At 44.4% G+C, this 12,792-nt stretch overlaps 1 protein-coding gene across 1 annotated transcript; it reads right to left on the bottom strand.

The window, feature by feature from the left end:
• Positions 1–185: 185 nt before the first annotated feature.
• Positions 186–12,749, bottom strand: LOC311008583 (axin-1-like). Its single transcript, XM_084002306.1, is given in 14 exon segments — positions 186–3,318; positions 3,437–3,586; positions 3,681–3,980; positions 4,377–4,553; positions 4,652–4,829; positions 5,243–5,633; positions 6,606–6,743; positions 7,048–7,144; positions 7,242–7,376; positions 8,542–8,697; positions 8,863–9,050; positions 10,931–11,512; positions 11,514–11,627; positions 12,588–12,749. Coding segments are annotated over 14 exon segments (2,769 nt in total). The 5' UTR covers positions 12,624–12,749; the 3' UTR covers positions 186–3,191.
• Positions 12,750–12,792: the final 43 nt, after the last annotated feature.

Genomic DNA, 12,792 nt, shown 5'->3' with positions numbered 1-12,792 from the left:
GAACACATTGCATGACAAGTTACTCAGCATTAACATGTAGCATTTTAATGTCACATTTAAATGAATGTAGTTGGTAAAATTTGGAGCCAATCTTAACCACTTTAAATTATTATTATTTTCTGGCTAAAAGAGGCATGCATGGTATTATGTGTTAGAGTAGTAAACCAATAAAAAGGAGGTGAAGGTTGTTTTTATTCAACATCTTTATTATGAAGTACCTTTTTAAAAGAAATGTACAAGTGGAACCAGCACAGTGACATCTTGGCGTTTACCTTTGAAAAACAGAAACACCATGGACATGTGGTGCGGGTCTGAAGACATATATGAAATGATAATGTACATATTTACAGCAGTGGATCTATCAGAACAGAAGTGAGCGCGCATGACTGCAGCTAAAAAAAAATACGACGGGACTGACTGGAAATAAAAACTTAACATTAAAAACATGGATTGGTTCAATAAAGATATTTTCGAAAGATAACATGATAAAGGCACTGTGTTTCACACAAATTGACGACACAACAGACGCAGCCGTTTGTTTTTGTCCATCGAATCATAAATCACAAGAAACAACTCTTAACAAGTGTTGTCATTCAACTGTCCCTGGGCGTTCTAACAAAACAGATAAAATATATCAAGAGGGCCGTAGCAGTTTGCACATACACATTAAAGCAAAAATAGATAATTCAACTCATCAGGAAAACATTCCTTATAAAGAACATGCTTGGTGATTATTAAAATTACATTTTTTTTTTTATAAACAAATACATATCTAAATTTAAAATTTCATATTGAAGGCATAATGGGTTGAAGTGAGGACAAATGTGTTTTTCTGATCCTATGTTTCCCTTATTGGGCGAAAAAGAACCCAGGACAAATTGTATTTGACATTCCTGCGAGACGTACAGTAGGACCTCTTTGTTCGATGAACACATTCAATTAACTACCAGCATAGATAACACAAAACACGCAGTCAGGCCAGCGGGTTCAGATCAATCCCGAAGATGAGGCGCGATGACGGGAGCATAGAAGGGGGTTACCTTCGAGGACACAGCGGGTAAAAGAAAATAAAAAATCTAATTACATTCAGCTTACATAGCTGGTGTGTGATCAGTGCACGGTCTGCACGGTGCTTCATGAAGTCCTGGACTGCAGTACTGAACCGATGTGAGAGCTTTGAAGGAATAGTTTGATATTTGTGGGGGAAAAAAATACACTAATTTCTTATTTATTTATTTCCAATAGTTGTGTTCAGAAGGCAGTTAGCTTAGCTTAGCATTAGGACTGAAAACTGAGGGAAACAGCTAGCACATCTCTGTCCTTTGATTACTTTTAAAAGGCTCAACTCATTAACACGTTATAATTAGTTTGTTTAACAGCCGAGAATTCATCGAATAAAAAAATTGACAGAAAAAACAACATGGAACAATTTTAGTTGTGGCTTAAAATCATTTCCTCCATTCTGCGGTCAGATTTGCCGTTTCTTTTTTGTGTCCTGTGTGATGGCAAGCTGCTGGTCGGACAAAACAAATACTTTTTTGTTTTTTTTTAAATCTGTGATGTGAATTGGCAGATGATAAATTAATTAAAAATAAATTAGTTGCTGCATGCTCTAGTCTGATCTGTCCAAAAGGCAAACCAGACTATGCAGTTTTTATGCCAAACAAAGCAAACTAACCGTTAACTGCAGCTTCAGATTTGCCTCACAGACATGACATCCTCACCCAACTTTGTGCAAGACAGGAAATTATTCCCACAAATGTCAAACTTTTCTGTTAAATCCAGCTGCAGATATTAAACTCAGTGATGAGCTACAATGTCTTCCTTCTGCTCGCGATGAAAAAGAAAACGCATGAGATCGCTCGTGGACTTGGACTGCACAGACACATGCATGTAGGCATAAAGGACGCACGATATGCTCTTTGGCTGAGTTCAGGAGTACACACACTTTCACACTCACCAGCACGCGTCAGAATAAGCACTCGAGATGAAGCGGCATACTTAGTTAGGTACGCGGCGGAGCAGAGGAACGTGACCTGTGTGGAGGTGACGGCGTGACCTGTGGTCAAACATGCCACGGGAGAATTTTTGAGGTTGGGAGAAATAAAATAAAAAAAAAATAATAATAAAATAGCCTATAATTAAAAACGCATCAAGCAGGAAAACAGCCCTCATGGGTAAACAGTACAGAAGTGAGGTGAGGGGGGTGATGTGTAATATAGAGACGGAAAAACAAACATAATGGCTGCCCTGAAATGACTAATGAACTAGCTTCAAAACATACACAATAATACAACATTAGGTTGAGATATAACGAAAATTAGGCTGCATTAATAAGTAATAGTACCTGCCTTGTACATACACAATTCAAATAAAATGAAACAAGTAGCTAGGATACTTGTCTTATCAAAAAAAAAAAAAAAAAAATGTAGCTTTGGTAAACAAGTTATGTAGAGAACTGTTGTCTGAACATGATGTGAGGGAATCAGAGGGTGAGAACGTTTCTGTTTTGAGGCTATGAAGTCAACTAGAGGAGAAGCAGGCTAAAGTTCCCGTAAATCCTCCGTCCTCTCCCCCTTGTCGCCAGCTGATGAGGAACAGAGACAGCAAAAAAAGGCAAGCGAGACTCCCGGATGGAACAAAACTGGGTTCTTTACTGTCCAGAGCACCGATTGAAGAGTTTCCGTGGTAATGTAGCAGCATCGTAATGGTCTGCGGAGGACAGGCTCCCTCCAGAGCAGAAGTGGAAGACTACTTTATCCTCTCCTTCGAGCAGCCCCCTCACCCTTTTCCTTGCATCCATCCATCGCAGTGGAAGACTGGTCAGACATCAGATTTTAACAGCGCTCCTCGAATATCCACAGTGGAGACGAGACGGATGAAATCATTTATGTTCCTTTTTCCTCGGCTCCCGGTTCTTACGGCCAAGCTTCTTCGCTTCATGTGGGGTTTTGATCCAGGCACGACGCCGCAATCCAGATAGTCCACAAAAAACAACCTCCTTTTTTTTTTTATACTCAAGCTTCTACCATGCAGCGCCATCTCCCTCCCTCCCGTCACACTTTGCTCCTTCCATCTTTCTACTTTCTTTCAATCTCCTCACAGCTGAACCCCGATGTTCTCTTCCCATCTTCCCATCTTCTTTTTTATTTAACCCCCCAATTCTGTGTCGTCTTCCTGTTCCCAAATTTTCAGTCAACCTTCTCCACCTTCCCGATGATCTTCTCCTCGAAGATGGGCAAGATGGCTTCATCGTCGCGAACCTCCTCGAACACGACGCCACAGTCAAACTCGTCGCTCACTTTCTTAAAGTAGAACCTGCACACACACACACAAAAACAAGATACGTTTGATTATTTGGGAGACGAGCGATGATGAAAATGCTTCCTTAAAAACGTGACGTTCCCACTCAAGCTTTTAAATATTACAATCTCACCTGTAATGGCCCTTTTTGGTAAGCAGCTCCTTGAACTGGCCCAAAGTCACCACACGGCCTTTGACTGATGTTCGGTACGGGATTGGCTCTCCACAAAAGTAGTAAGCAACCGTCATGTTCTCACACACTTGACGCTTACCAGACTTATGCCTGCAAGAGAGAGCAATATCCATGTAAAAAAAAAAAAATCAAGATTAAGAGAAGGTAAAGCCCTCTGAGGCAAATACAGATAAAAAGAGTTTACCTCTGCTTGGCCTGCTGTAGCGCGTTCCTCCTCCTCTCCTCCTCCAGTCGTCTCCTAGCCTCCTCCAGCTGGGTGAGGGGGTTGGGAGCCGGGTTGGGGGGCATAGCTGGGTCCTGGATGAAAGGGTGCGAGGGCTGAACCTGGGTGGACGACGAACCGGGGATGGCGGGGGACACCGAGGAGGGGTTGTTCCGCAGCTGGGCGGAGACCCAAGGGTGCACGGCTCCGGGTCGCTCCACCGATGTGGGACGCGGCGACTCGATGCTGGGCCCCGACCTCCTCGAGCTGCTGGTGCTGGTGCTGGAAAAACAGCAGAGAGGGAGGCAGAATGAATGTCAAAGGACTGATAGTATCTTAGAAATGAGGAACTCCTTGTTTTGGTTTTCATTCTCATCGATCTCAGTGAGTTTTTCAGCAAAGAAGCTTGAAAATAGGGTAGGAATATCTGCAATTTGCAGATTTGCAAACAGCAAAAATCAGCTGACAGGTCATGAAAGTTAAAATGTTCCCTTTATCAGAATTTATTATGCAAACATGTTTCCATATCATAACTCAAGCAAGCCTCAAATACTTGGAAATTGAGGAAGTTTGAGCAAACTGTGCCGTTTCCGTATAGCTTTTCTAATGTGCACGGCCAGTCACGGTGAGAAATACTATTTTATATTCATCACGAGTAATACACGTAACACGACTCACCAATGTGAGGTCTTCCTTTGTCTATCTCCTTCCATCATCCACTGCAGGATCTTCTGGTTTCTCTCCAGATCCTCCAGCGGTACCTGGCCCTCCACGCCACGCCTGCTCTCCTCCTCTTTGCCCGACGTTTCCGATGTCTTCTTACAGCCTCGCCGTGAAAGCGTGCTGCCTTTACTACTGCAGGACGGACAGGGAACACACACACAGTTGAGGTGATCCGAATAAAAGACAGCACAGAGCGGAAATGTCGGCACATTCGACCTCCGCCAGCCTACCTGTAACCCATGCCCTCGATCGTGCTGGCTCCAGCCCCGTCGGCGTAGTTACGACTCCTCCCTGCGTACTGGTTGGCCGGGTCTCCGTTCCACATGAGGTTGGCCTGAGACCTGGAGCCGGGGTCCTCCTGCCCTTCTCTTCCTCTGTGGTGATACAGCTGCTTGTGGTGATGCACACCTGAAACACACATCACGGGGAGGCTCAGAGATCTCCACAGTTGATATCTCCAACACTGCAAACCCCACCAAAGCTATCGAGATAATAGAAACAGCTCGAGGTAAGAGGGACAGAAATCTTTTTCCATATGTGTTTGTTTTCAGAATGAACGGTCCCTTTAAAAGGTATAAATTAGTTGGAATAGGAGCATGCCTCCAACTAGAATTAAGAAAAGATTCAGAATCAGTGAATTCTTGAGTCCATGCGTCACGGCCAGATGGATAGACAACCTGTAAACATAGAGCTTTCCTCGGCGAGGAGCCATAAAAAAATATTCTGCATCGATATGTTAACCGGCACTGACATGCCAATAATAATAATAAAAATAATAAAAAAACGGGTGGATATCTGGAAGCACATGGATCGATTCTTACCTTTGACCCCAGCAGGAGGCAGACTGTGACCCCCCCCTCGGTGCGGCGGGCAGTGGGGCGGACCGATGCCTCCGTCAGGTGACCGCGACGACTTGGGAGGACTGTGTCGACCCCCTCCTCCTCCTAAGGTGCTGTTGGTTGCCCCGGGCGACTGGCAGCCCGGCGTCTTCATCACGCGCTGCACGTGCTCGTCCAGAATCGATTCCGGGTCGTCGTCTTGGGAATCCTCCATGGCAACCAGGCCGCCGTACGTGGCGACGGCCGTGTTAGCAGTGGTCTCTGAATAACGGGCGCCGTAGAGGGGGGGGAACGACGAGGGGAGGGGGAGTGGTATGCTGTGAGAAGACATGGAGGTTGTCACGGAGATGTCAGCATCGTCGCCCTCTTCTTCCTGTTGGCAGAAGAAATGTTTTACCATCTTAACTTTAAAAAATGATGTACACACAAAGGAGAAAAACAATAAAAGGAACCAAACTTATATGTGCAGGGTTAGGTTATTTCTTATTAAAAATAAAGACAATTAAACATCAATGTGGCCGTTCAACAGGTTATGGTTAAATCTGGATGAATATGCTGTGTACAAGTAATATTAAGTATTAGTGATAAATGTTATTTCAACAGAAATTCACAGTTTAATCCCCCCCAAAGGAGGAAAAACAACAAAAGCAACATGTTTGGATTCATTCTAGTCGTTGGTGGTAGTTGGTTTACTACATAAAAAGGCAATTTAGGTGCATATTTCGAAATTCCAAAGAATGCTCCTAAAACCAGAATAATCTTTGCATATCCCACGTCTGAATCGGGAAAAAATCAATTAGCTTTGAAATATCTTAACGGAATATGCCGTTCACATACCCCCTTATCAAATTCAGAATATTGTCCTTCTGGGAATAATAGTGGAATATTAGCATGCATGTCAATGCCAGCCCAACATGAATAATGTAAAACAAAAACATAGTTATAGCTGCACACCATTTAGAATTCCCATATTGGTTTTTATGTTCAGACGAATGATATTTGTCACATTTTTTCCAGCCACTCGTATTTATAGGCATCAGCAAGACAGAAACAAGTGTGCATCCCGGCCACAAGTCAGTTCTCAAATCCCAGCGCACCAGTGGCACCTCTCCTGTGGGCCAATTTTGCCAACCGCACAGTTTCTCATTAATAAGAAAATAAAAATGTCACTGTGATTTTCACTCAGAATTCAAGTATTTACGGGGAAAATAACAACAACATCAACTCTGTGCAACTACAAAATAGTATTTCTGATTCACAGCTTAGCTCAGTGTTCAAACCGCACACACACACACACACACATACATACACACACACACACACACACACACACAGCTATACTGACCAGTCGTACTCTCTTCAGCCTCTCTTCGAGTCTTTCCTGAGCCTCTCTCTCTCGGAGAACCGTCTCCAGCCTGCTGATGAGCTCTGCTGCAAACCTCTCAGGCTCTACGTGGATGTCCTTTGGCATGCGGTACGTGCGCTGAATAAAGACACAAAAATGACATGTTTCCTGTGCACATCTGGAGCAAACATTTTGAATTTTAATAAACGAATGTGTAAATAATCAATACATTCAAGAAGGAATAACAGTTCATTCATTTTAACTTCACTATAACACAAAATTGGGTGACAAGGTCCGTAGCTTTTTGTTGTCCATAATAATTAAAGCCGTGAATGATGAACAAATTCTCACTGATATTTGATTTAGCACATCAGGGTAAACGACATAAATGCAGATATGAACGCTGACAAGCGGCTAAGTGAGGAGTGTCTGTGTGACTCACAGGTATATGAGGTAGGGGCACACGTCCATTGGCTTTGGCACTTTCATGCATCTCTTTACGATGCTGCTTCCGATATCTGTATGGAGGAATACCATCTCTGCACACACACACACACAGGCGATAATTAAAAGACAGATTCATTCTGAAAGCCGGATATATATGCAGCAGCTCCGGGTGGGTCGGTGCGTACTTACACACTGCTGTCGGGCAGTGACAGTGTGTCTGCGTCGCTCGACATGCTCTGTTGCTCGCTGTCGTTGGCGCTGGTCGCTGGAGCGCGAGCGTAGCCCATGTTTGCGTAGTACGGGTTTACTGGCTCCCTCCAGGGCCTGAGGACGGGGGGGGGGGGAGATTACAACGCAGTGAGCTCACATTCAAATGTTGATACATGTACACACTCGTGCACACGTGGGCAAGGGTCAGCATGAAGCCAAGAGTACTTCATGAATTCTCCCCCACATTACATTCAACACAATTTCTCTGAGCAGGACACGTCTCACTTCTTGTGTTTGGTTGCTTCTATCTCGGCGGGATATTCAGTCATTTTAACACAATTTAAAGAACATTTTTTAAATGTCAAAACAGGTGTAACAAACAAACCACAAGTCGATTAAAAAGGGTTTTAAAGGGAAAGTCTGCTGCCTATTATGTGGATGTCCAATCAGTGCTGATGGTAAATGGGGAATGGCAATGCATGCTATCCTGACAGTGAAAGCAGAGCTGTGGCTACAGGATGAATTGCGTATGAGCTCCTAATGCCCTGAGGAATCCCGCCGGCTATATCCTCTTGCACCGCTAATGCAGCCTCTGTCTCCGTCCGCTGCATTTCTTTGGGCTGGTACGCTCCCGACTCGGATAAATACAGCTGAATATCAGAGTCAGACGGAACACTGTAAAATGCATAACAGGCACTCGTGTTTTGGGATGCCATTTGTAACTGCTGGAAACGTGGCAAGTTTGCAATCTGATTTTAAATCTAGAGCAACGCTCGCTGGAAACCCAGAGACTGAGACTAGAAATCGACGGCGAAGAAGCTGGTAGTTCTTCCCTGCCTCCACCTACTACGTCACCGCCACGTCAAACGTATGAAATATTACAGCTGCCAACTCAACTTCCTCTGTCAATATGCACTGAGAAATGTATTGCTTCATCCATCAACACTGACTGGACATCCGCATAAAAAAGGTGGAGAATTTTCCCTTTAAGTAAAGAATCAACAGACGATGAGTTCCTATGATGAAATTAAGTATATTTTTTTCTCTTTTCATAAAAATAATGACTCACTATTACAGTAAAACAGGTAAACTTTGTACACTAGACATGGTGGTAAAAATGAAAAGAAAAGTACTGGTATCATTTATCAAAGTTGGATAAATGGCCGTGTAAATTATCCTATTTACATTTAAATATCACACGTCGTGATGGGAGATAATAAACTGTAAGACAGCACAGTCCTCCTCACTAAACCAAGGACTCTGAGGCACACACACACACCTGAACTCCCTGCTGTCCGGCCTCCTCCTGCTGGTCGAGGATCTCTGCGGTGCCGTCTGCATCAGCAGGCTTTGAGTCAGCCTACCAGCTGGTGTGTCTCCACACTCATCCTCATCCTTCTCTTCCTCCTCCACCTCCCTCCCTCCTCCTCCACACCTAAAAGCAAGACAGTCAAACATCAGAATCGCTTGTCACGTCTCCCGTCATGAGAATGTTCCGACGTATTGCTATTGCTCCACTGAGCAGAGTTCATCGTTGCATTATTCCAGATGACAGGCACGGATCCCGGCGTGATCCTGTACATGCCGTTAATCATCTCACCTCCACTCCTCATCCTCAGCAAGTGTGGGTAAGTACCCAGGCACGGGCTTGGCTGGCCCCGATGAAGGGCTCTGTTCACTAGGCTTGGGACTCTCTCCTCCCGTCCGTGTGTACTCCAGGTACAGATCCGACTTGAGAAACAGAGGGTAGGTGTTCTCCTCCATCATGCCCTGGATCTCTGTCTGGGCCTGGAACAAACAAACACAGCCTTGTAAGGACGCCAATACCAATAGAGTAACTTCATCATGTAAATAAGCTGTTAGCTCTGCCAACACTGTTAGCTGCTAGCCACCAGCTCTGACATCGCCATGTTCAGAGCAGTGTACAAGCAAGCAATCTTGGCTGTATGGGTTGTAGGTGCCGTGGTAGCAGGCGCATTAGAATGAAGAATACTTGTGTCTGGCTGCAAGGAAAACCATTCAAATACAGTTTTCCCTAGATCTTAGCACAGAAAGGATGCATTGCATTTATAGTTTTAGTTATTTAAACAAGGTTTCCAGCCCTAGTGGTCACATATCTGGACTCAGAGCTTGTACAAAACTAACTGATGTTGAAAGAAGATACTTTAACCTCGGCCTATGTTCAATCACGGAATTAAGTCTACCTACTCATTTATTTATTTATTATTTCAGGACAATGCACCTTAATGAACATATACAAGAGTACACGTAAATGTGCCAGATTATAGCCCAGGGGCTGATTTCCATCTGTAGTCCAAATAAGGCAGGTTGATGTACAGAGAAAACAGAAGATACACATAGCAAAACTAGCTATACAATTGATCTATTTATCATTGATGACTCATACTCTTTTAAGACTAAAGCAAAAGTGAATCGTCTGAAAGGTTTTGATCTGGATATCGGTTGACAACTTTTCTCTTGATTTAGGCTAAACGCAGTTCCCAACACTGCTTACCTTTTGGAAACACATGTGAACAGATTTTTACTATATCTGGGTTTCATAGCAAGCGAATACCCACTCCAGACACAATGACACAAGGCAAACCCACATTTATGTAACTGTCTATCTAGTGAGTCACACTTAATCCAGACTGACAGAGGTGTGTTCGGTGATCGTCCCCTCGTAACCAGGTTTGAATGCAAGTCGCACAGTACTTGGCTTTGTTGTTATTTGGCATGTAAATTAAATGTATTGGCATTTAGACAACATTTAACCGACTCCCAGACTCTTCTGAAACAGCAGCAGAAAAGCAAGAGAGTGCGCGGGAAAAGGTTGGCTGCAGTGAAAACAAACTAGCCTCATTTGGTTCATTATGGTAATTATATAATCTCATTCTGTGTCATTTTGTTGATTAGCAGTGATGTGTAAGAAGCTGCCGTATGAGACTTGAGTGCTGATAGCAGTCTCATGTGTGTGTGTGTGTGGTCTGACAAGACAATCAGTAGACCCACATCGAATAAAAAAAATAAATAATGAAAAAAGAGCAATGAAGATCAAAAGCATGAAAGAGATCACGGGGCAAACGAGGGCATAGGTGGGCGAGTGAGCGGAAAAACTAACCTGAAACCAAACCTCAACTTGATTTGGTCTTTTGTTGTGGCTTACTTACTAGAGCAGAAAAAACACAAGTCAACAGTAAGGCTGTAGCGGCCTTTTACGACCTCAAAAGAAATTTGCGAAGCCAGGAAGCGTCTGAGATACTGAGCGTTTTGATTGCAGGAACCAGTGGCTTCAAAGACATTGGTCAAAAAACACTTGACCCCTAACTGTGCACTGGGGAGAAGTGAGAACAAGAACTATGAGAGGAAAAAGACATGGTTGTCTGCAGCAGTCTGCAGACAAAATCAGAGCCAATTGTGGTACTTTTTAGGTGTCATCATGTTGCCAGTCATCACTGCAATGCTTTTTTGTTTTTAAATTAGCCGATACCCCAACAGCCTGAACTGTCAAGCCCTTAGTCTGGCTGAACCGGACCATTTCAAAGAACAGAGATGGACAAAATACAGCCTGGGAGAAATCCATGATGGTTTCTCTTCTCGCCTGTATAACCTGCATGCATTGTGGTTATTGGGAACAATTACACACGTTAAATCAGAGTTTTAACTACCTGTTCAAACATGGCAGGGTCTGGTTGTGTCCTTCCCACACAGTCTCTGATGAAGCTCTTGGTGGCCGCTTTGATCTGCCTGGAGACAATCCCACTTCCGTCTACAATGTACTTCCTGTAGATGGCCTTGGCCAGCTTCGCCCGCTTCTCCTGGCTAGTCTTCCTGAACCCCGAGCAAGCAAACCAGAAGTCGAGAAGGTCCGCACACCCTTCCTGGCACAGGAAGTTTCGGAATAGCTGGATGCCTTCCTGGTCGTCTAGGAGAGAGTGAAGCGACTCGGCCCACTTCAGGTAAGGTGGAGTTGGCGAGGCCGAGCCCTCGGGTTCGTAGCCCAAGTCCAGATCCGGGCGACGCGGGGTCGCAGACGACGAGGAGGGGGTGTAACTCGACGGATCCCCCATTTTAGACGACAAGGATGACGGAGGATAGCCGAGGGTTTGGGAGAGGGTGTTTGGACGGGTGTTGGCTGACTGGACCGGGGGGTCCAGGTCAGATCCCTCCTCACCAGGAACCGGGGGCCGCGGAGCATCCTCGGTAAAGTGGGTAGGGCCGCTCAGAGAGGCCACAACCCCGCCGCCGCCGCCGCCCCTGTACCCGATCCCATGTAATTCTCTGACAACACTCATGTCTCTGATTGCACAAGGCAGAGGTCAGATCTTCCCCTCTTGCAAAGACTTTGCTGGCAAACAATTCACCCTACGATAGAAACAAGAAAAAGCGGTTAGTTGTAGCATTGACACAAAGGAAATAAACGTTACCATTAAGATAATGATGTGTCAAATGTGTCAGCCCACATATATATACACACACATATACATAGCAGTATTATCAAGCAAAGATAATGAGCTTGAGCTACATATACATACAATAGAATAGATTAGGATATAAACAAGTTTGGTTGAGAATGAATATAATCTTAAAATAAAACCTAAGAATATAGCTAGAATGCTAGGTTGAGCATATGAGCTTGTGGACCGATAAACGGTGTAATTAATACGACGTAGCAACTTGCAACTAGCAACTAAATGACCAAAAACAATGCAACGTACTGTGTGTACATTTCCCAAAAGATGGAAGTTCAACCTTTTTTTTTAAGTTTGTTTTTTTACCGTCAGTTTGAACTGCTAGCTTAAAAAAAAGCTAGCGCCAACAGTTGTCAAAACAAAAGCTCCCCTACTCCGTGTAAGCTAGGCTTCATTTTATTAAAATCTAAATAACCAGCTAATGTTAACAAGCTAAGACAGCTTAGCTAAAGCCTTGTAGCAATGCCACCACCAATGCCAGTGCTTTGAAGTGGGGAATCTCATTCATCTTGGCCTGCAAAGACGGTGGGGGGATGGGTAACGTTACAGAAACAAACTCTACAACCACACAAGACGAAGGCCTAGCATGCAAAAAAAAACACTCCCAACACCAGCGTACTTTACAAGAAATGTCGGGCAAACTTGTACCGAAGCAACGGCAACTTCCTGGTTAAAAGGCTCAAATAGAAACCAGCCGATCTTAGGATCAAACAAAACAAGAGAGAGGGAGCGAGGGCACGTTTTCCTACTCTACTTGCACCAGCTAGCGGTGCTAGTTTTGGTTAGCTTGTTAGCTTAGCTTAGTTACGTTCACGTCCCCCCCGTGTTTCCACCGAAAAAGTGTCCGTCCTACCGTCTCTGGAAGCCCGATCCCCGTAATCCGCTGCATTGGGGATACTGGCGCGAACTGTGTGCTCCAAAACGCAGCATATGGAAAGCTTTTCCGATATTAAATATTAACGAAAATGACCCGTCGACTACCCTCCTCAACTCCCCATGGTGGCTGCGTTTCTGAGCAATAATACAGAGCGGAGAGCGGCTACGTGCGCGCACGCGAC

The sequence above is a fragment of the Eutrigla gurnardus genome (assembly GCF_963514095.1).
Source record: "Eutrigla gurnardus genome assembly, chromosome: 3".
NCBI lineage: Eukaryota > Metazoa > Chordata > Actinopteri > Perciformes > Triglidae > Eutrigla > Eutrigla gurnardus.
The sequence above is the reverse complement of the archived record's forward strand: the minus strand, read 5'-3'. Positions and strand labels throughout refer to the sequence as shown.